This window comes from Kogia breviceps, chromosome 10, assembly GCF_026419965.1.
Source record: "Kogia breviceps isolate mKogBre1 chromosome 10, mKogBre1 haplotype 1, whole genome shotgun sequence".
NCBI lineage: Eukaryota > Metazoa > Chordata > Mammalia > Artiodactyla > Physeteridae > Kogia > Kogia breviceps.
In genome coordinates, this window is record NC_081319.1 from 65,876,626 (window position 1) to 65,900,604 (window position 23,979).

General features: G+C 39.0%; 1 protein-coding gene across 1 annotated transcript in view; it reads right to left on the reverse strand.

The window, feature by feature from the left end:
• Positions 1-23,979, reverse strand: part of GFRAL (GDNF family receptor alpha like) — a 58,875-nt gene that overhangs the window by 14,936 nt on the left and 19,960 nt on the right. The window contains exon 6 of the mRNA XM_059077156.1: positions 18,105-18,355. Within this exon, the coding sequence (XP_058933139.1) occupies positions 18,105-18,355 (251 nt within the window). The remainder of the gene's footprint in view (positions 1-18,104; positions 18,356-23,979) is intronic.

The following is a 23,979-nucleotide window of genomic DNA, read 5'->3' on the forward strand; positions in this document are numbered from 1 at the left end:
GAACAAAAACAATTAAAACCAACAATATTTCCATTGTAGAGGAGGGGTGTTGGAATGGAAGTTTGGGCCAAAGAACAGTGAGAAAAATCAACTGGGTTGATGCAGCCATGTAGAAGTGTTGGAAGGAGCTATTAGGATTGTAGACATACGCTTAGTGTACATTCTTAATGTAATAACTACCATATGGACTTCAAATAAAATACCATTGTACATTTCAGGCTGTCTGCTACACTAGGAAGAGTAAGAGACTTGAGATGCAGGTATGGAATGATCGCTGGTCTGGAAACTTAAAACATCACCCACAGCATTTCCTACATAGACCACAGGGACACACAGCAGTGTATCCCTAAGATAAGGTGCCCTCTGAAGAAAGCTCAGCAGTCTGATTTATATGGCTTCCCTCCTTTCCGATTGCCTTGATTCCCACCTGAAGTAGATGTACCATCAGGGACTAGTGGGCTCTGGCCTCTTTCGGAAGTTGAGTTGCTTTGAAAGTCCCTACCATATGCCTACAGTGTTTGACCAGCTGACCCAGGTACTAATGCAAGAGTAAAACATCAGTCCCAGAGTTCTGGCAAATTCTGAGTATATTGCAAATTGGGAAAGCCCAGTGTTCAGTGTCAGTGGCAACCAAAGGAAGCCATTCCACCCTAAGCTGGAAGCCAGCAGAAATGCAAGTGACAGTGGGAATAATCTCTGTCAAAAAACATCACCAAACACTCACACTGCCCAACAAATCAGCTTTTATCCACTCCACATTCTTTTACCTAGTTTGAAAACCCATTTATTTACTGTGATTTGTACCACAAGCCCCCAGTAAATGCTTTCCAAAGAGTAATGGGTGAGAAGAATAAGAATTATGTTTACTAGATACCAATGTGGTGTTAGGGCATTCTTGCAACTTTGAGATTGACAGAATATTTACTGATGTTTGCAATGCTGTAAAGGGTCTTCTTTAACCCATGAAAAGAACTCGAGAAGATGGTTTGAGACAATCTGATACTAACAGAAGATGAATGATTGTCATTATCAATGGATTCTTAAATCTTTACCCCTTACTAACCTGTCTCACTGAGGGGATTTTATCTGTGTAAGTACCAAACATTTATTTTTTTGAAGAAGTCCTCCTTTAAGATGATATCCCAGCATGTAGGTGCCAGGGCAATAACTATTAAGTGTCCACATGTGGTGTTTTATGGGAATACATTTGATGCTATTATATTGTTGTCACAAGAATACTTGGCTCTTTAAGCCAGGAATACACATGCTCATAATAAATGATTTTTATGACTTCACATACACAATCATGATACACAGAAAGTATAAAGGAAAGACTGCTTGTTTTATGTAGCTCTGGCACTAACTCCATCCCCAATTATGGGCAACAAGGGGATTGTATGAAGCCAATGAAAGTGTAAGGGTGGAAAATGGAAAAGATAACACCGTGCTTTCACATACTGGAGTCTGTGATTGTTCAAATTGTAACAGTATTGTTTTGTTGTTTCATTTCCCTCCATGATCTTAAATGCTCCTTCCTTCTCTAGTGAAGCCAAACTGTGAGTTGTCTCACTCATCAATGGCAACTCTTTAATCTTTCCTTTTTGGTTTAGAGCAAAGGACAAAGGTAGTCATGGATGATTTCATAGAATCATACTCAGTGGCAGAGTTTTTCCCCTCCCTTAACACCTAAGCCTTTAAGGACAGAGCTGGGAAAAAGTGAAGGTAGAGGACAGCTGTTCTGTTGTTTCTGTGGAGGGTTTGGACACTTCAGTGTTTCCAGATTATAGCTGTGTGAAGCATTTTTTGCAAAATAAAAAACCAAGCCAAATTTGCTGGTTTTCAGGTCTGCAGACAAAATGTAAACCAGCTGGATTTTATTGGGAACTTTTGCATGCAAGAAAACCTAGTGGTGAAACTCAAGCCAGCATTTGTCTCCACTGGAATGGGCTACATCTTTAGGGAAAACCCCTCTACCCCATGTCGCTTCCCTTAAGGGAGGTTTGAATTTTGAAAGTTCCTAAAATAAATCTGCCAAGTTACTCCATAGAGTATCTGATCCGAACCTTAGCCAATGAAGATGGAAGGTACAACCAGGTCTGATGTCTCTCTTAGTCAAATCTTCAGAGATGAGAAGTTGTGTGTCTCTCTGAAACCTGATTTTAAATTACCCCAATTAAACCAGCTAATGATTCCCTCCACACAAGTACTCCCAAACACAAAAGCCAAAACACACACATTCACTTAAACTCTCACACACACACACACACACACACACACACACACACACACACACGTGCCTGGTCAGAGTGGCAAATAATGACTAACTTATTGAATTTGTATATAGCAAAAGTTTCACATCCTATTTTTACTGTGTCTTAAGTGAAAATTACCACATTCCTTACTAAAAATATGCAATTTTATAGATTTAAACATATAAGGAATAGAAGCAAAGAAACACAGAGTATGATGATTTTTTACTAAGTCTGGGATACATTATTTATAAAGCTACTTAGAATTTGGAAAACAAAGCAATAAAAGGTAATTCAACACTAAAGGAAAACCCTTTTACTCCAAATCTCAACTTAGATCTCTGAAAGAATGAGTATTTTTTCCAAGGGCAAAGAAAGAAAGGATACATGCTTTCATAAGATTTTAGTATAATCATAGGAAGGAAAATTCTTGGCAGACTACTGGTCTTTTGGGCATTAAAAAAAAAAATCTCTCCAGAGCTGGTCCTATACATAGGCAGCAGGGAGGTTTGCCGAAAAGGTACTGGCCTCAAATATCATGTCACCTAATCCAAAAATATCAGGGCACATCTAATATCAAAGATCGTCTATTTCTGTTAAACTGTTACCAAAATTTAATTTCTGAGAAATCTGAGGTCTAGGGTGAGGGTAACTGATTTCCTCCATACCACCTGGGGTATTAGGGATCAAACTTGTTTCCTAAGCTCTTGTTTTTTACATTACAACATACTCCCTTTCCAGCAAACGCACTTTCAAGGATGCTTTTGTTCTATACACAAGTTCCCTGGGAAATGTAACATTTATAATCAATGACAATTATAAATTTCACATCATTACATGAGAGAAGTATATATGGTTGTTTAAAAATCACAATTTCTGGTGCCCCAAACCCCCTTGTTTAAATTCTGCCTCTGTTGCCTTTTGTGGAACCTTGGGCAAGTTACTAACTTCTGGGTGCCCCAATCTTTTCTTTGGTGAAAGAGTAAGCATCTCCTTCATCTGTTGCTTATACAAATTAATTAAACAAGACATCAAATGAACGGACTAGTGTTGAACACACAGTAAGCCCTCTATTAGGTCATAGGGCTCAAAGGAAATAAAAGATAAGTAAGCTAGTGTCCATAGCCAGGGGACAGCTTTAAACTGGTAAGCAGTATTTTTAGATATTTATTAAACCGTCATCTTTCTTTTAAATTATTTTTAAATTTTTATTTTATATTGGAGTATAGTTGATTAACAATGTTGTGTTAGTTTCAGATGTACAGCCTAAGTGATTCAGTTATACATATACATGTATCTAATCTTTTTCAAATTCTTTTCCCATTTAGGTTATTACAGAATATTGAAAAGAGTTCCCTGTGCTATACAGTAGGTTCTTGTTGGTTATCTATTTAAATATAGCAGTGAGTACATGTCAATCCCAAACTCTCAATCTATTCCTCTCCCTAAACCTTCATCTTAAGGATATTGCATCTTATATTACTTCAGTTTTCTCCATGTTATTATTTCACATTGTTGAGGTGAATTGGCAAACATATCCATTAAAATGTTCTTTGTAGTTTGCCAAATGGAAGGATTATTTTCAAGCATTGGTCCAGATCCTGACAATATTAGCACCCTGTTGTAGGAATCTGCTTCTAGCCATCAGTCATTCTTTCTGCAGTTTCTTTGAGGCAGGTGATAATGAGCTTGGAGGGTACCAACACCTGAGAGCCATTGCTTTCTGTAACAAGTGATGTCAAGAGAGCCAAATGCACAGGAAAACCTCATCTATAGGCTCCACATCCCTATTCTAAAGATGGTGCCTTCCAGGGCAGCCCCAAGGACACCATCAGAGAGTTTTGAGCATCCCAGGTAGTCAAACCTGGAAACTGAGTCTTACTTACTCACCACTCTCCTTGGGAGGGTGGGCAAATCTAGGGCGAACTTGTAACAGGTCACAAGGATGAAACTGTTTGATGGATGATTTCTAAATGAAACTGTTTTTCCTGTCCCTCCCTCCATTGCTGGGAACAAAAACTTACATTCTTTGTTACTGTGCATTCTTTGTTACTGATTAACATGGGTGGGCATTCTTGCTGATTTTGCTTGTTTCTCTCATCTTAACCATAGAAACCCAAGAATTTCCTTTAAGACTCCTGCTTTCTCCCCAGAAGGCAGGAAGATAGTTTTCAAGACACTAGTTTGTTACCCTCCTCATTTGCTGGCAAATCAATAAATTTCTCTTTCCTTTGTCCTCAAAACCTAGTCCTTGTTACTCTCGTTTGGCATCGAGGGACAAGGACTGAATTTTCGGTAATGAACTTAGGGGACCTGAGATGTTTCTGTGTGGAGGTTAGTGTGGGAAATATGCCTTATTCCAATACATTCAGGTTTCATTTTGGAGTTTCAAACAAGTAACCTTATCTAGCTGATCCCCCCCACTTCCCTTTGGTTACTCTTCACCTCCATGCACAATTTCACTCAGTTCTGCACTATTTTCTGAATATTAGGTGTTGCATGCAGTAACTCAAGTGATGACACTGTTCTGAGGTTTTCTGACTTGTGACTTTTATCCATCACATCAGTGGTTATCACTGTGGACAGTGAAATTGTGGGACCAATGAGACTTCCTCCAGGGATCCGTGTTTACTTTTTCACGTTTATGACATTACAATCTTGGTCCTAATACATCTGGGGTATATTAATAATTTATTCTTATTAAGAAACAGACATCACCTCACCATTCTTTAATCAAAACCAGTGCCTCTCTTGCTGCTGATTCTGGGGATATCTTATTGCATGGGGATAAACAGGAGGTGATGAGATCTTTTGCTCCACTGGCTTGGTAAGCAAACTGAAACACATTTAGGAATCATGATTCTAGGGATGGCATTTTACTTCTTTTCTTTTTTTTTTTTTCTTTTTTTGGTTCTGAAACCAATTCCAATGGGCAGGCAATCTGCATACCTACAAGCAATTCTTGGGTCACCAGAGAGGTGTCTTAGTATTCAACTCAATTCCGATACCATCTAACCAGAGATGGTGTCAGATTCCAAAAGTCCTACAAGACTCCGCCCCACACAAGTCCACACTGTTACTTGTACTTCTGTCCCACTAGCCATAAATGAGAGGTTCCAGGGACCTCTTCCTCGGGCTCAATTAATTTGCTAAGAGTGCCTCACAGAACTCAGAGAAACATTTTAGTTACTAGATTGCCAGATTATTATGAAAGGATATAATTCAGGAACAACCAGACAGAAGAGATGCATAGGGGAAGGTGTGGGGAAAGGGCTGGGAGCTTCCATGCCCTCTCCAGGCATCACTCTTCATCACCTCTATGTGCTCACCAACGTGGAAGTTATAGAAACTCTGTCCTTTTGGGTTTTTATGGAGGCCTCACTGCATAAGCATGACTGGTTAAATCATTGACCATGGGTGTGATTTCAACCTCCAGCCCCTCTCTCCTCCCTGAAGATTGTGGGGGTGGTGCTGGAAGTTCCAACCCTCTAATCCCTTGGTTGGCTCCCCTGGCCACCAGCCCCTTATTCAGATTACCTAAGGGCTTTCCCAAAGTCTCCTCATTAACATACAAAAGGACACCTTTATTGCTCTTATCACAGGGTTTTAGGAGCTCTGTGCCAGGAGCAGAGTCCAGGTTGAAGAGCAAATACAGTAGAGACCAAACCCTTGTATCTTGGGTCCTACATCTGAGGATTGAAAATATTTGGAAAAAAAAATTCCAGAAAATTCCAAAAAACAAAACTTGAATTTGATGCATGCTGGTACTATTTTTTTACATAGCATTTCCATTGTATTTACAGTTACTTACAAAGCATTTACATTGTTAGGTGTTATAAGTAATTGTAAAAAAATATATAAATAAAACCCAAAAACCTCAATTAAATAGAGTTGGGAGACCAGAATGGGGACTTCTCACACTCTATTACAATAGCAGAGTCCCACGAGAAGAAGAAAGACTCCCCTTCTTTCCTGGCGAGGACTCAGCCAATGAAAAGCCATGGAATCTATTTACTCCAGCCCTCCTGATTTCCTTTTCCCCCTCTGTGAAAGCCTTCTCCTTCCCTTGACATTTGGGAACTTGCATGTGGCTTGCCGCTGTGACTGTAGACCCCAAATTTCAATTTTCTGCTGAGTCCTAATAAAACCATCTTTGTGGAAGAAATATCTGAGTTTATTTGTTTCAGAACAGTATAATCTAGAGATGATTTAAAGTATATGGGAGGATGTGTGTAGGTTATACGCAAATACTATTGATATACCATTTTATGCAAGGGACTCAAACATCCATGGATTTTAGATGGAATCAATCCCCTGTACATACTGAGGGACAGCTATATGTATTGCTTATTCTAAATCACAATGTCACAGTATCTCAAAACAACCAGTGTTGAAGCTCCTCCAATGCAGATAGTGTATACTTATATAGATGACTCATGTAAGAAAACATTGGTAGACTTTGGCTGACTTCAGAAAAGAATCAATGCAATAAGTACTCCAAGCCAGTGTTCTCGTGGACCATGAACAACAAAATGTAGTCACTTACGTCAAAGGGACCTAAAGTGGAGATGGAAGGCCATTAAGGAAGTGAAACACACATCCAGCCCTGAATGCAACATACTTTTGACCCAGGCATCCTGAGACCACCTGGAACCTGTCTTCTTTACTCCCTAGAGACGACACTTTAGCAGCCAATCTACTACCAGCAAGTGGCTGAATGCCCGCCGACATCGACCCGTAGTTCCATAAAAATAACCTATGTAACTTCTCTGGTATATCTTTGTGTGTTGCCTTTATGAACCTGACCATTTTCTATTTCCCTCAGAGCACATTTGAGTTACTACACAAATCAGTGCCTCCAAAACTGCAATGCTTAATACCGCAAACAAACTCTTTTTGTTACTTGCAGCGTTCAGCATTTCTTGGTTGACATTCTTGACGAATGGTACCCTGACAAGCTGTATCTGCAACACCCGATCCCCTAATTTCATCTCAGAACTACTTAATCAGAAACTCTGGGGTTGGAACCCAACAATGTGTTTAACAAGCACTGTAGGTGATTCTCTTGCAGTTAAAGTTTGAGAACCACTGCTCTAAGTAACTATCTCAATAAAAGTTTTAGGAATGATAAGGACATCTGCTTGGAATCTTTCATGACACTACGATGCCTACTGATTACTAGACTGACACAATACACCAGGCTGATTAGGTTGATCTGTTTCTTAGTAGCAGACAGGTTACAAGATATGTACGTTATTTGATATTTATTAAATTATACTTTTGTTTTTCCTTAAAGGTCTTTGAGAGATTGTCTAGGTCCATGCTACTCAGAGTGCGATTCCTGGACCAGCAGCATTAACATCACCTGGGAGCTTGTTAGAAATGCCAATTTCAGGCCTTCATCCAGAACAACTGAATCAGAATCTGCATTTTAACTAGAAACTATGTGATTCTCATACACATTAAAGTTTAAGATCAAATGTCCAACTTCATCATCTGACCTAAAATTATTCAAACATATATTTAAGAAGTCACTTATTCTGAGAAAATATGACACCTTAGAACTTCTGGAAATTAGTCTGTTTCCCACACCATCTGTGTGACATCATAATGGTTATGCAAAAATTATTGATTTGTGTGATTTTCCAAATCCCTCAAAGTCTATAGTAAGAGTTTATATTTGCTGAATTTTACTATTGTTACGGATATTTCTTTACATGAATTAACTGATATAATCTTTGCACCAACATTCTGGGTTAGCATTGATTTTCCATTTCACAGACAAGAAATTGAGGCCAAAAGTGAGTAACTTGTTCGCAGTTACTTATCCTGTAAATGATGGAGAAATTATCCAAACCCAGCATGCTGGTGCCATATTGCCTCTCTAAGACTAGGCTCTAGAATAAGGTCTATTAACACTTCCAAACATGACATCTGACTATTAGAGGCATTGTTGTTGATCATGGTTTTTAACCAAAAAATCAAGGCTGGGGCCAAGGAAGAAGGGAGGTGAAAAAAGCTCTGTGTGTATTTTAGGTTTGAAAGTTAATAAAGGTTTAATACACTGATTTACCTCTGAGGCCAAGAGCCAAAGAAATATCCAGAATGCTAAGCAGCATAAAAGCCTAGAGTTACAGAGTTTACCATGGATCTGATTTTTTTACACTGGGTGGTAACTTAAGTCATTCTAAAGAAATGGTTTATTTGTTTTTATTACTCTTTATGTTGCTAACTTATAACACACTTGCCTGTTCTCTAAAGAGTTCTAAAGAGTTTGCAAATAATGAAAAACAGGTTCCTAAAGGAATAATTTTTAAGAGGAAAATCATACATTTATAAGTGAGCGTCTACGAATTGGATGTACTACAAATTCACCATGGAGCCACTTTAATCCTGAAAATACAAAATACTGGACAATTTAGAGGCTATGTTAAAATATGAATACAGAGTAGAGAAATTATGTTGAATGTTCCTTGGAAAACCAAGAGACTTTTTTAGCACCTGGACTGAATTTGAAGGAAACTGGACTTGAATTAGAGTTTTGTGTAGGAACCAAGAAAAAGTCAGTGGTTTTGGCTAGATGAAGTGATTTATTTAAAGCCAAAACTTAACATAAAGCTCCTGGAATACCAACCTATATGAATTGGCTATAAGAGAAGGTGGTGTGTGTGTGTGTGTGTGTGTGTGTGTGTGTGTGTGTGTGTGTGTGTGTTGCGTGTCTGTGTGCATATATGTGAGCATATGGGGGGGAGAGACACAGAGAGAGAGAGAAAGAGAGAGAGAGAGAGAGAGAGATTTTTGCAATGGAAATGTCTTTCACAATTCATTTCGCTCAGTTTTATTTATAGTCTATAACCTTACTTTCTCAAACAGCCAGTGACCAGATGACAATAAAAATTAAAACAAGAATTGACAAAAGTGAGTTTGAGCCTCTATTAATCCACTTTGCACAGTCTTTAAATTATTTTCCTGAAAATAAGTGTAAAATATTATGCAGTTTAGTAAAAATATACAAAACTATGTATTAAGCACTTCTGTACCTAAATGGGTGTGTTTAAAGGACCTTCTATAAGAATGCTCATTAATGGAATGTTACTTTTAGATCAAGACCTTCACTGGGAATAGACAGATGAAATATTGTAAGGCAAGATGAAACAGCAAAATTAATAATCTATCCATTGAATGGAGACAAATAAGATAAGTAAGACAGTCTTACTGGCAATGTTGATATCTAAGATGAGACCTCAATAGACAGATGGGTGAGAAGTGTGGCTACAGGAAGAAATAAAGTTGTAGAAATATTTACTAATCTGAGGGCTCTTTTCCCAAGTTTCTCAAAAGGCTATACACATGTTTAGGAGTTTTTATATGAATATTTCACAAAAGCCAGGTAGTTGTGTAAATCTATTGGAGACTGTTTTCATCCTTGTTACTAATGGACAGGGCTACCTGTATCGTAGAGTTCGTTAAGGGGATAACACACATTTAAGAGTAAAAATGTGTTAGAACCAATTGCCTCTTTCAGTGTTGACACCACACAAGAATCAACTGTAGAACAGTTTCCCACTATTCAGACTTTCTTTTTTTTTTTTGCGGTACACTGGGCTCTCACTGTTGTGGCCTCTCCCGTTGCATGTGGCCTCTCCCGTTGCAGAGCACAGGCTCCGGACGCGCAGGCTCAGCGGCCATGGCTCACAGGCCCAGCTGCTCCGCGGCATGTGGGATCTTCCCGGACCGGTGCACGAACCCGTGTGCCCTGCATAGGTAGGCAGGCAGATTCTCAACCACTGTGCCACCAGGGAAGCCCCAGACTTTTTGAAAGTAGAACTGTGAAGAGGAAGTGTCTTGGAAAATATAAGGAGCCTGAAATGTTTTTATTAAAGTGGGCAGTAGCAGCCCAGTCTTATTAATTCCTGATTCTTCTGATCAAATATTTGAATTGAAAATTCCAGCTTAAGTGGAAACACAAATGAGTGAGGCTCTTAATAGGAAAGCTATAATATGAAGAGAAGTCTAATAAAGAGGGAAAAGAACAATTGTATTCAGAAGACAGTGTTGCCATAGAGATAGAGTTGATTCGTTGATTCATCCATCCATCCATCCATCCATCCATCCATCCATCCATCCACTCACTGTTTATTGAGTAGCTAATGTGTGCCAACTGTGTTTTTAGGCACTGGGGTGAAGCAGACCAACTTAAGAGCTGCATGGTATTAGTCTTGCCTTTCTGTGCACAGGAGTTTCTCATTCTCTGAGAGGTGTGAGCTAAAAGAGGTTCTGGGTTCTCTGGCAAGTGCCTGGGTTTTTCCCACATGTGGATTATAGCAGTGGTTCCCAAACTTGGTTGAAAATCAGAAACACCTGGGTGATTTTGGTTTTTTTTAAATACAGATTTCTGAGCTCTACCTCAGACCTACTGAATTAGAATAATTGAGGTTAGGGTCAAATATCTATATTTTAAACAAACCTTTAGATATTTCTGAAGGATGAACAGGTTTGAGGGCCAAGAATTCCACGTCCATCTTCTCAGTACTTTGCGGTTGTCTTTGTGATCATCAGGCTCTTCATTAATAATGAAAAGATCGTTCCTAACAGAGTTGGGGAACCAGCTGTCTTTAGTGAAACATTAATATAGAAACTCCTAAACATGGATATAGTCTTTGTTAAACATCAGAAAAAGAAACCCAATAGTCCAGTCCTGAATCCAGTGCCAAAAAACAATGGTATCTAAAGTCAGGGTGATCAAAATGTATAGAATATCTGCTACGTAACAGGCAGTTTATACACTTAATCTCATTGAAGCTCTCTGGATGCATATGGCATCTCTGGCCAGCCCTAATAGAGGTACAGCACAGACCCCTTGGAAAATAGAGCATGGTTCCACCATCTGTAGGAGGATCCCATTTGCCATTTAAAATACAGCTCCTAACATGCTGCTGGGTATTAACAAATTCATTAAGTCATTGGTTCCCAGAAAGGTGAGTACAGGATATCATTGCTAACTAAATGGATAGCTGTCACACCACAGGCCCACCTAGATGTGGCCTGAGAGACCGGTGGTGAGGGGACATCCTCCCCAAGGGAGCGCATGAGTATTGCTCTTGATTGTCCACTTTGCAGAGACAGACATGGATAGAAGTTAAGACTGGAGGGCAGTGCTGGATTGCTTGATCAGAGAGATGGAAAGAGCATCCTTGAAAGACTGTAGACAAGGGAATGAGGGGAATAGACGTATGGAAGGTCCTGTGGTAGTAGCACAAAGTGGGCAGATCAGATAGTATGCACCATGGAGCAGGCCCTCAACAACCAGGTCAACTGATGACCTGCCCAGAGGAGGCCAACCACGCCGTCTTCAGCCACGCAATGCCTGTGCACTGAGCATGTGGTGGCAAGGATGGCAGCCGTGCATGGCCCCACAGACTGGACTCCCTCTCCCTCAGGCCGGCCTGTCAAAGTTCTGCCAGTGCTGAATGCCAAACAGCCCGGCAACAGCAGAGACCTGTATGGAGCCCACAGTTTGGCAGGTGAGTGGCAGACTGATGATACTATAACCCTTCCACCCTGAAGAAGGCAGCGATACATTCCTGCTGGAATTTATACCTATTGTGGGTATGGATTTGCCTTTGCTCCTTACCATCAAACACTTCCTCCAATGCCTAGTCCATCTTTGTGTAGATGCAAACTGATGGTGCTTCCCCTTGGATCTGGCCCTGGACACCTCCTTTTTCCTCCCTCAGTGCTTTTCTGTCCCTGCAGCATGAGATGGACATTAGGCTCCACTCAGCATTTATGTATGTACTATACACAATTTTCAGGGAATCAAGGTTCATGGGGCCACCCCTGAGAAACGGGACACAGAATCCAAAGGATGTCTTTCCTGTCCTTCTGCCATGAAGACAGTTCTGAGATGCATTTCTCAAAGCACCTTGGAAGGTCCCAAAAGGAACAGGAACACTTGAAAGAGCTAGAGTGATAGTGTGAGTTGATTCCTCTTGACTGCATTGTACAGAGTTTTACAATAAAGATATGAGCTCAGGTAGAAGCTGGCTGGTTTTCAAGCAGAGATCAGAGAGATTAAAATGAGGACCATATAACATGAAAGCTGACTGTCTTAGGTCCCAAATAGTAAGAGATATGACTGAACAAGATTGTCCAGTCATAAAAGTCCCAGTATTTCTGAGATAAACAAATTGACTCAGCTATGCAGCAAAAATCAGATTAAGGGGAATACATTGTCACTCAAGTCCATTGTTTAGATTAGCTTAAATCATTGCATTAGAAAGAGAGGTATGGGGGTGAAGAAGCAAGGCAACAAGGCAGACTTGGGAACTAGTCAAGAAAACACCTTTTTTATTGTGGATACTGGCACATGGAACTGACTGAAGGCAAATATATTAGAAACCTAACACATTTTTAAGAGATTATGTTGCCAAGGAAGCCACCGGTTGGCTTGCAAAGAGTCTGTGACTGCTAAATGTTAAAGCAACTCACAGTCTCTCAAACCTCGTGAGCAGGATATGGTCTAGGAGAGCTCCTGTTCCCGAAGGAGGGCATCCTCTCCACCAGCCTACTGCAGATACAGCTGTGGAGGATGGTGGATAAGGAAAAAGCTTCCAGAGGGCAAGATGGGAGCCTTAAGGGTGGTTCTTCCCAGGTATCTGTCAGAGAGGCTTCAAATGCCTACCAGGCAGGATTTCATTACTGGGTGCTATAACTCTCCCTTTTTGCCTTATTTTGAATGGGCGTCTTTATTGATGTTATGCTGTCCCTGTTAATATACCTATAACATGCGTGAATGTGTGTGTGTTATTGGTGTTGGAGGGATGGTAGGGAATAACTACTCTTTCTAGTTCATGGGCTGCCTGTCCACTCCATGGTGCTACATCATCTGGATTGCACATCACCCAAGATCCAGGTCTTGGTGCTAGTGACTGTCGCTGGATGAACATTTGGGAAACACTGGGTCATCTCCCTTGCGGGAAGGGTAAGTGCATTCTCTTTGTAGACAGAAGAGTGAAATAGACATTGGGTGAATTGTGGCAGAGTCTTACTTGTCAATTAATAACCACAGTTGCCTTTTCTCCTGGTTCAAAACTGTACTACAGTTTCCCACCTTTCTTGCAGACAGCTGTGGCCATGTGGTTGAGTCATGGTCAGCAGGATGTGGGTGTAGGTGACATGCACATCTTCCACTACCAAACCATAAAATACTCCTCTGGGACTATGTTGCTTTCTGCATTCTGTCTTACCCTCTTTCCAGCTGAGTGGAGAGGGCTTTGAAGTCCGTCATGAGAAACAGACACACATTGGGAAGAGACTGGTCCTCTAAATATAGGCTACTATGCAGGCTTTAAAAAGAATAAAGCCATCATATGTGTACAAACTTGCAAATGGGTCCATCATATATTTTTAAATTAAAAAGGGAGCTGTAGAGCAGGATGTATAGTTTGATTTCATTAAAACATATCTGTGTGTGTGTGTCAGGGAGAAGGAGGCACTGTTTGAGTGTTTACAAAATGTATAAGGTACGTATATCTTACAAGCCAAAAAAAAAAAAGTGTTAGAAAGAATGTACACCAATCTTGTAAATGTTGGCTCTCTCTAGAGAATGAGATTGGGGGAAGAATTTAACTTATTTTTTTTCTATATTCTTCCTGTTTTTTTTTTTTTTGGCGGTACGCGGGCCTCTCACTGTCGTGGCCTCTCCCGTTGCGGAGCACAGGCTCCACGGCCATGGCTCACGGCCCAGCCGCTCTGTGGCATGTGGGATCTTCCCGGACAGGGGCTCGAACCTGTGTGCTCTGCATCGGCAGGCGGACTCTCAACCACTGTGCCACCAGGGAAGCCCTTCTATATTCTTCAAATTTTGTTTAAGCTTGTATCCCAATTATAATATTTTCTGTTCCCTATAGGATTTAATAGAAATAGGCAGTCTCTTTTTATGTATTTATTCTTTTTAAAAATAATTCTTCAAAAAGAAGTTAAGCCTTCAGGGGCAGAATGGGTTTATTTCCAGATCTCTTTAAGAGATTTGTCTACAGTTGGCATAAAAAGACAACTTTGCACCAGGAGAAAAGAGAATATTCCTGTCAGCATGCGGTACACACACATCTATAGATTGAATTTTTCAGTGTAGCAGGGAAAGGCAACAGCAATCTCTTAATTCTTTCCATTTCTGTGGTCCTCTCTGTCTTAACCAGTTTTTTTTTTTTTCCCTTCCATTTCTCTCACGTCTCTCTCAGCTCTAACTGCCAACAATTTGCTCTGGGCTGCAAGATGCCAGAGAGAAGTGAGTCTGTGGATGCAGAGGTGTGCAGGTGAGTGCAAGCTGGTGACCAAACACCCAGCGCCTTCAGGATTCTCAGTGCCCAAATGTGGTCCTGCAGACTGGAACTGAGGCACACTCTTCGACATGTTTTCAAAGCTCAGATCTGAGAAGAGAACGAAGAGGTTCTGCCTGAGAGGGCTGTGGAGCATACTGAACCAACACAAGCTTGTTGTCCTCATGCTGTTACAGGCAGGAGAACACCATGGGCTGCAGTCAACCAGCCAGGGCTGGGCTCCTGCAACCACTGCATCCTGGACATGGAAGCCAAGTGACCCAGCTCACCTCTCAGCTGCCTTTATCTCCCGTGGGAAACTGCAGAAATAATATTGTCCAGCTCGTGGAATGATTAAGGTTAGATGAGGAATGTGACCCCAGGTAAGCACTCATTCTAGCAACTTTCTCATTTTTTATAATTATTATAAGACTCTGACTTGGATACATCAAGGTAGATGACTTCCAGATTTGTTTCAAGCAAGTGTTCTTCAAACTTCCAAGAGCAGCACATTAGTGAGTCATGAAGTCAATTTAGTAGGCAGTCAGCATTGAAAAAATATAATGGAATAGAATAATAATTTTTAAAAAACAGAAGACACAGCACGCAAAAATCTAAGGTCAAATGCATTGCTTACTGTGGTCTGAGGTCAAGTGAGTTTGAAAAACAATGACTTGAAGCCAAACAAAAGTGACAAATGGAAAATTTCTCCAACTGTCCTCTCTGTTCTATTCAGTTCTGCCCCTTTCAGGTAAAACAAGCAGAAGGTGAAGGGCTTTGGAAACCAGCTGTAATGAGAGCTGTTTTTTTTGAGAGGTTGATAAAATGTACTAATGTTTTTTTAATTTTTATTTTATATTGGAATACAGTTGATTAACAATGATGTGTTAGATACAGGGGTATTTTGACAAAGGGTGCGCATGCTGGGCTGATGTGGAAAGTCAGAGGCAGTGGTTAGAGTTCATTCAAAAATCTCCACGTGCAGGGCTTCCCTGGTGGAGCAGTGGTTGAGAGTCTGCCTGCTAATGCAGGGGACACGGGTTCGAGCCCTGGTTTGGGAGAATTCCCACATGCCGCGGAGCGGCTAGGCCCGTGAGCCACAACTACTGAGCCTGCGCATCTGGAGCCTGTGCTCTGCAACAAGAGAGGCGGCGATAGTGAGAGGCCCACGCACCACAATGAAGAGTGGCCCCCGCTTGCCACAACTAGAGAAAGCCCTCGCACAGAAATGAAGACCCAACACAGCCTAAATAAATAAATAATTTATTAATAAATAAATAATAAACTCCTACCCCAATATCTTTTTAAAAAAAAAAAAAATCTCCATGTGCTACCACTTCCCAAGTATATGGGACAGGGGATGAGGGTTTGTTAGAACTAGCTAGGCTAAGGATTTAATTTGTGTTTTTGTCTGAAACTTTTCCTATTAATTCAAGTACTCAGAACACTGACAGAAGGCCTTTAAGATTCCTTTAATTCTATAAATGCATCACTTAAAATTCTTACTTTTAGTAAGTAATGTTTGAGGAGAAAACCTCATCATGTTTAGTCTTCTGAAGTGAGTGAAGAAAAGTGAAATCATTTTGAATTATTTTTCTAAAACATTATAAAGTATGTTAATGTTTATGGATTTTTGTGTCCATATCTACTGTTTCTTCATGAATATATATGTATTTTTGCTCTATACAGGTAGTCAAATACAATGAAAGCAAAACATAAGAATTATTAAAAACACATGGGAGAAAACCCAGTTTGGAAGTAGAATTAGGTTGCTTGCACTGGCATTCTTAGGGAATTTATGCCCAAGGAATTGGTTACCACTAACTTGTAGAAACTACATTTTTTTTTTCTGGACACCATTTAATATGGAAAAACCATTTATAAATAATCATGATAGTGTAATTGTATATATTGTTGTTGGTTTAAGTTACTTTATTTGGTATTTCCTTTTGTAATATTATGAGCCATTCATTATAAATACCTTTAGCTCCAACAGAATTAGCCACTTAGTATTAATCAGAGAGGAAGATTATTTAGAAAATATGACTCAACATATATCATGCGATTTTTCTCTTTGTATCATTATTTCAACTGAAATATGTCTGTAGTGCTAATTATAGAAATTCCACAGAGAGCTCTGTTGGAATCAAACCATACACTCTGAGTTGTATTTTTATTACCTAATACATAACAAATAGCAATTTTGATCATATTGGCTAATGTGTATCACTTTAGTATCTTTGAAGAAAAATAGAACAAAATTTTAAAAATGTGTATATCTGTTTATAGTTAGATAGATATATATAAAGATATATACAGATCTGTATCTGTCAAAATTTGTATAAATATAAAGATTTTTTGCAATGAAATGGTAAATGTCTATTATTCCTTCCTGGAAATGGTGCTTGTGGTTTGGTGGTTACACCTAGGGGCTTAGGAGCTGGGGATGTTTTGAGACTCACATAGTTGCATGGATTAACCTTGAAGGTAGATGATGGAGAGGTCTTGAATTAGTGTGTAATCACATCGTTAGTTTTTTTCCTAGAAGACTTATAGCCAAATCCCTCTCAACCACTTGTTCCCTTTGAGACTGTAGACAAGTTATTTAAATTCCTAAATCTGTCTTCTTATCCCTAAAATACTGTACATAATAACTTTAGAAAATGTGTTTTCCATTCCCTCATACAGGTAGATCAGCAGACATATTAAAGACCAAGGGGAGATAACTAAATCCAAGGGTAAATATGTTTTACTTAGGTTTGGACAGCCATATAGTAGATTGTTAACTACCCCCTGATGAATCCAGCTTTGGATATACACATCCTTCTCACCGTGACTGTGAGCTTGGTCATGTGACTTGCTTTGTCCAGTGGGGCACTAGCAAATATAGCAGAAGCAGATGCTTGACAAGTACTTGTTCACTGGGGATTAGCTGCTAAGGATGCTGCCATCACCATGAAAGATCCAGGGTCTACTGCTGCACAGGTCATGTGGAAGAGAACCACACCATCCCAGCCAACAGTCCTTGCTAAACAACACCTGAACAGATTGGCCTCAGTCTCACCACCAGATGATTGTACCTTCATGAGAGACCCCAAACAAGACCATCAGAAGAACCATCCAAATGAGCCAAGCCCAGTGGAAAAATTGTGAACAAATAATTATTTCAAGCCACCAAGATTTGGGTTGGTTTGTTACTTGCAATAGATACCTGTTAGCATTCAGTTATCTGTAGGATAAACCTTTTAGGCTGTTGATATTGAAATCAATGTGACACCTAAGAGTGATCAATCATATAAATTAACAACATGTATCGCTTGCAGATAAGAGACTAAAATAGCAAATGTGCAAAGCATAATCAAAAAATACGTTTTAAAATTAAAAACATAGGGTTGACTTAGTGACCAAATTTTCTGTGCTGGATTACTACTTTGTGCTGTATAGACAAAAACAAGAAATATATTATATATGTGTGTGTGTATATCTATATCTATCTATCTATCTATCTATATATATATATAATTGGGTAACTTACTGAAACATGATTTTCTATGAAGCATATGCTGGAAAATCTTGCACAAGGATTCTTCACTCTGGGTAGTGGTCCTACAGGTGCACTGCACTTGAAGGACTGTCCCAAGGGTACCAATGTAAGCTGCTTTGCAATCATTACTTCTGGAGCAAGTGAGGTCTTGCTTGCTTAAGGTACTGATGCAGGTCTCATCCTCATGGCACTTTCTTATCACACTCTGCCAGCACTTTGCCTGGAATGTTCTATAGCGCCTCCTACAAAGAGTCAGGAAATGGAATTAGTCTCTGAATAACGTTTCACACTAACATGTAGTGTTGCCTCACCTAACGAAAGATTGACATAAAGCAAAATGCCTTCTAGATGCTTCTAAACATAGTTGAAAACTAAGTTTGGGGCTTCCCTGGTCGCGCAGTTGTTGAGAGTCCGCCTGCCGATGCAGGGAACACGGGTTCGTGCCCCAGTCCAGGAAGATCCCACATGCCGCGGAGCGGCTGGGCCCGTGAGCCATGGTCGCTGAGCCTGCGCGTCCGGAGCCTGTGCTCCGCAACGGAAGAGGCCGCAACAGTGAGAGGCCCGCGTACCACACACACACACACAAAAACCCCAAAAAACAAAAAAAAAACAAAAACTAAGTTTGTACATTCAAACATCCCAACAGAGAGTGCGGAAGATAGAGAAAACTTGTGAATTATTTTCCTTTTGTGTTGAAAGACAGGTTAAATTTAGGATTCCCTGGATGACTCTTCCTTCATTACTAATTTTATTTCACTGGGCGATGATCTGCAGTAAGAACTCCTTGGGAGATTTATTAGCAATAATTTCTGAAGCAGAATGTGGTTTTGAGACTAGCATTTGGCCATTGACTCCCACCAAGTGATTTCAGAAAAGTCTCTTGAGTTTTCTAGACTTTTCCCACAGGATGGGAGGTACTGTATTATTTCTCAATATTTCTAGGCACACTATTTAGAGTTAACAAAATGCTCTGAGGTTCTCTGGCAGCATGAGCTAATTTAAGCAAAACATGAGTTTATTTAATGGTCGAGATAATCCATTAGAACCATATCCATTCATAACTTTTCTGACTACATATATCATTCCTGCTGTATTAGCTTTGAATAAAATCTGGATAGTGTACAATAATTTCATATTTGAAACTTTCACAGTAAGAAAATATCTACTTAGTGGAACAAAAAATATTAATCTTCCTATTTATCACATATAATTATTTTTTTCCCTGTCTTGAATATGTCACCATGAAACATGCATGAAAACCCTCTGAGTACATGTCTTTTGTCCTACGCTTATTTACTTTCATGATGTTACTCTGCTTACATCCATAAATCACATTATTTTCAATAATCTTGTATTTTAAGTCATCTTAAAGGAATCAGCTTTTAAATACAGTGGAAAATTTAATTAATATATTAAAATTTATATTTAATAAAATACTACAAAGTTTTTGAGCATATATTCTGAATTCAGAAGGACAAATATGTTCCTTTAATGCAATTAAGGGTTTTATATATAAGATGCCATCTAGATGTAAGCATTGGCAGTATTGGTTGTCATCTATGAGATTGACAGGTGCCATTTAGTCTTTTTTTTTTTTTTTTTTTTGGGCCTCTCACTGTTGTGGCCTTTCCCTTTGCGGAGCACAGGCTCCGGACGCGCAGGCTCAGAGGCCATGGCTCAAGGGCCCAGCCGCTCCGCGGCATGTGGGATCTTCCCGGACCGGGGCACGAACCCATGTCCCCTGCATCGGCAGGCGGATTCTCAACCACTGCGCCACCAGGGAAGCCCTAGTCTTTCTTAAATATATGTTTTACAAAGTTTAAGTTGCATGATTTATCTCCTCATAAAAGTTATTTCATTCAAAAAAGTAGTTGTGAAATTTTGCAAAAATGATGGACTGAAGGATATTTAATTTAAAATTAAAATATTATAAAAATACTTTAGTATACTTACTATCTAAATTATTTGAAAAAGTTAAATATGGCAAAATATTTTATATTATAGAAATGTTGTTTTATGTTTGAAATGTTTTGCTGTGTATCTGTTTCATTATCCTTATTTTCTCAATATACTGCAATTTCTTATTCTGGTTTATTACTTGAACCATTAAGTATTTAAAAGAGTAATTTTAAAAATAGAGTTGATTATTTTGCTTTTAGTTTTGCTATAAGTTTCTGGTTATTTTGTAAAATGTAAGAGAATATGGTCTGTGTAATTTCTGCACACAGAGTGTATTACATTTGCCTTTGTGACCTAATATATAGTCATACTTTGTGAATATTCCTTGGCACTTAAATATGTCTATTGTGTTTTGCTTTTAAAAAGTAGGTAAAATTTCTTGTAAGCAATTACTTTTTTTCACTATTTTCTGGAGTTCATACATATGGAAAAACAATGTACTGTAATTTCCTGTAAATTCCTAAACATTTATAATTGGCAAAATATAATCTCACCTCCCAGTGTGTATCTGTATTGGGCAAATTAATTGAAAAAATAGTTCTTTATATCACCTTCTTTGGCCTTTTCAAATAAACAGAGGAGTTTCAAGACCAATCATGAAAAGAGTAAGTGGGTACAGGGACAGAAGTTGTATTTTAAAATCCAATTGCTCTGCTTTGCCCCATGTATAAGGGCTTCTGCAGGAAAGATCCATGATAAAGTCTTAACATCCTGGGCTTCCCTGGTGGCGCAGTGTCGAGAGTCTGCCTGCGGATGCAGGGGTCATGGGTTCGTGCCCCGGTCCGAGAAGATCCCACATGACGCGGAGCGGCTGGGCCCGTAGGCCATGGCCGGCTCACCGGCACGTCCGTAGCCTATGCTCCGCAACAGGAGAGGCCACAACAGTGAGAGGCCCGCGTAACGCAAAAAAAAAAAGTTTTACATTCTCACTGAAGAAGTTGTTTTTCATTTGGAGATTTTTTTTCCATCTGAATTACATTAAGGATAATTTAATATAAATACTGGAAATCTCCCTAAGGCAAAATCTGCTTGAGAAAATGACAGAATTTGTCTTTTCATCTTGACAACTAATATTGTATAATATTTCCATCACCTCTATAAAGTGTTCATTCAGAGACTATTTGCACATGGTGAAAAGAAAAAGACACACAATCCTTACTCCCTGAATTAATATATAAAAAACAGAAATTACATAATAAGAGACATGTATCTGTATATTAAAACATTATAAAAATTAAGTAAGTACAGATATTCAAAAGTGGAGGGAAATGAGATGAAATCTTTTGAGAGCATATCGTGTTCCAGACCCTGCACCAAGCACTTTGGAGAGGTTGTGAAACCCAGGAGTCCTTGTGGAGGAAAATCACCTATTCTGTATCAGTCAGTCTGAGGAGGTGTTGATGCCAAAGTGAGGTTCATGAAAGAGTGTGTGTTTCAGAATCCATCACAGGACTTCTCAAGGATTGTAGCAGCAGATCCCATCACTCGACATTAAAATATGGTATTTGATAGGGAAACTCAGATATATCATCCTGAGAAAATTGAGTACTAATAACTCAAAGATAATGACGTAGAATATCCAGGGCCCTTGCACTGGAATCAGGTAAAGCTTGGTACCATCCATGGAGACATCTGGCATTTTTACAGGGATTACTTAAAAAAAAAAGTGTCCTCTGGCTGGGTAAAATGTTATTTGGTCTCACTGTTAGTGAAGATAGATGATAGACAGTAATATTTTATTTGTGATATGAGAAAAATAGTGCAATCAAATGTATTTACCACATTTCATTGATTATAGGAGATACCATTATTTTATTCCAGCTAAAATCATGTGTTGACATTTGTTATTGTTTTAATTTAATACTTTTTTTTTTTGGTCATTGAGCTTAAAACGCATTCCAAACATGTTAGGGATATTAAAATGTGCAAAAATTTTGCATCTTTGAATCAATGAAATATAATAGTACACTGAATAAGGATTTTTGAGATATAAATGAGTTTGAAAAATTTTAATTTCATTGTAAAAAATATTTTTATTGTTAATTTTATTATTAATTCAAGAGAAATAATTAGTAAAACTTAAAATAACTGATAAACGTTTGCAGGAAAAGATCCGCAAATAAAACTTTCTTAAGAACTTTGACATTCTATATAAGTTGAAGCAAAAAAAAAATAGTCAATGCTTTAGCACTCTGTTGAGATCTTTACCCTTTATCTTACAGAATGTGTGTTATAGGGAAGCAGTTCTCTTTTTTTGACAAATGTTTACAAGATCTGCAGCTACTTTGCAAGTTGGAAATGACTGACAGTAAAGGTGTGAAGATAGTTAAAAAGTGGAAGGAAAGCAGTTCACCAAGAATCAGCCCATTCAGGAAGTAATGTCATTAAATCTCATTTGCCAGTGGTTCAAGCAAGGTGACAAATGTGACAAATCTTGCCCTAAGCTATCACACGTAGCCACTTCTCCACACTAAATGTGTATTTTGACCTTTAAAGGAATTTGCTATATATGGAGTTTTATTCATTTAAATACAATTAAATAAAATAGTCCCTAATAGAAGGTACTGGGCAAACAAATTAATATGAATTTCTTGGGATAATTATCCCAAGAAGAAGCAGAAGCTTCATCCCAATTAATGTTGGTTGTTAAATAAAGCTCCTTTAATGTGATAATATCAATGTTACAGGTAGTTTTGATTCATCAGGTTTATTCAGTATCCTCTTTCTTTCCTCCATCTTCTGACTCATATCCAAAGAGTCTCACTTAACTGTGGCTTTCTTACCACACAAAAGATCAATTCACCTTGAATATATAAGGAAATGTGTTAACGGAGACCACAGTGAGGAGAAGAGAAAGCCAAGGTGTTGGTTTCAATTTATGGTTTCCAGGAGGAGCTACCTGCAAAGGTAAAGTCTAGTCTCAACTACCAGCCAGAGTGGAAATTTTAATAAGTGAGCACATCATTCACACCTGTGCTCAAAATCTCCCAGTATAGCTCTTCTTTCTCTGAGTAAATCCATTCTCCTATTCCTCTTCCCCTTGTGCACTCTACCCTTCTTGCCTGAGATCATGCCCTACACATTTCTTCCTCAGCACTGGCTCGTCCTTTTGTTCGGTATCTCTTCTTTCCAATATTTACTGAGACAAGCTCATTTTCTCACTTATTCGACTCTGGTAAAATGTCTCTGCTGGGGCCATCCCATTTGTATTGCAATTCTTTCACTCTTTCTGCCCATTCACATTTCCCCTTATTGCACGTGTGTGTGTGTGTGTGTGTGTGTGTGTGTGTGGTGTTCCACAGGGCAGGCATTTTTGTATCTTGTACCCTGATGCCTAAAATAGTAGTAAGTGCCTGGTAATTATTTTTTTGAATAAACAAATACATGACTAACATCATCACCTCGAGAATTAAGAGTGAGAGGTTGGGAAGAGAAAAAGGGTGGATTCCTGACACCACGGCCTACGTGTGTTGGGGAAATCCAAACTCTAGCTCCTTCCTCATCTCCAGCCTAAGACACAAAATATTTATTTTGAGGTTTAAAGAGTCACCTCATCAAAATTCTATGACATTTAACAGCCTTATATAATCACACCCCCCAAAAACAATAATAAAAATGACATACAAGACAGGTCTATTAAGCAATTCATGGGTCTCACTTGAATATGAAATTTTAGTAATGTTATTTCATGACTACCCAATCCTGACAAACTGAATTTCTTTTATTCCAAAAACATTCTGCATTTGAATTTCGAAAAGGATACTACACATGTACCATGGATTCAAAACTATGAATTGTCTGGCTTTATTTATATCATGTTGCATGATGGTGGGATCTCTAGCTAATGTATTGAGATCAAGTGTTGGGACTAGGCTGTAACGAATAAGGTGCCAAAATCAGAAAGTAA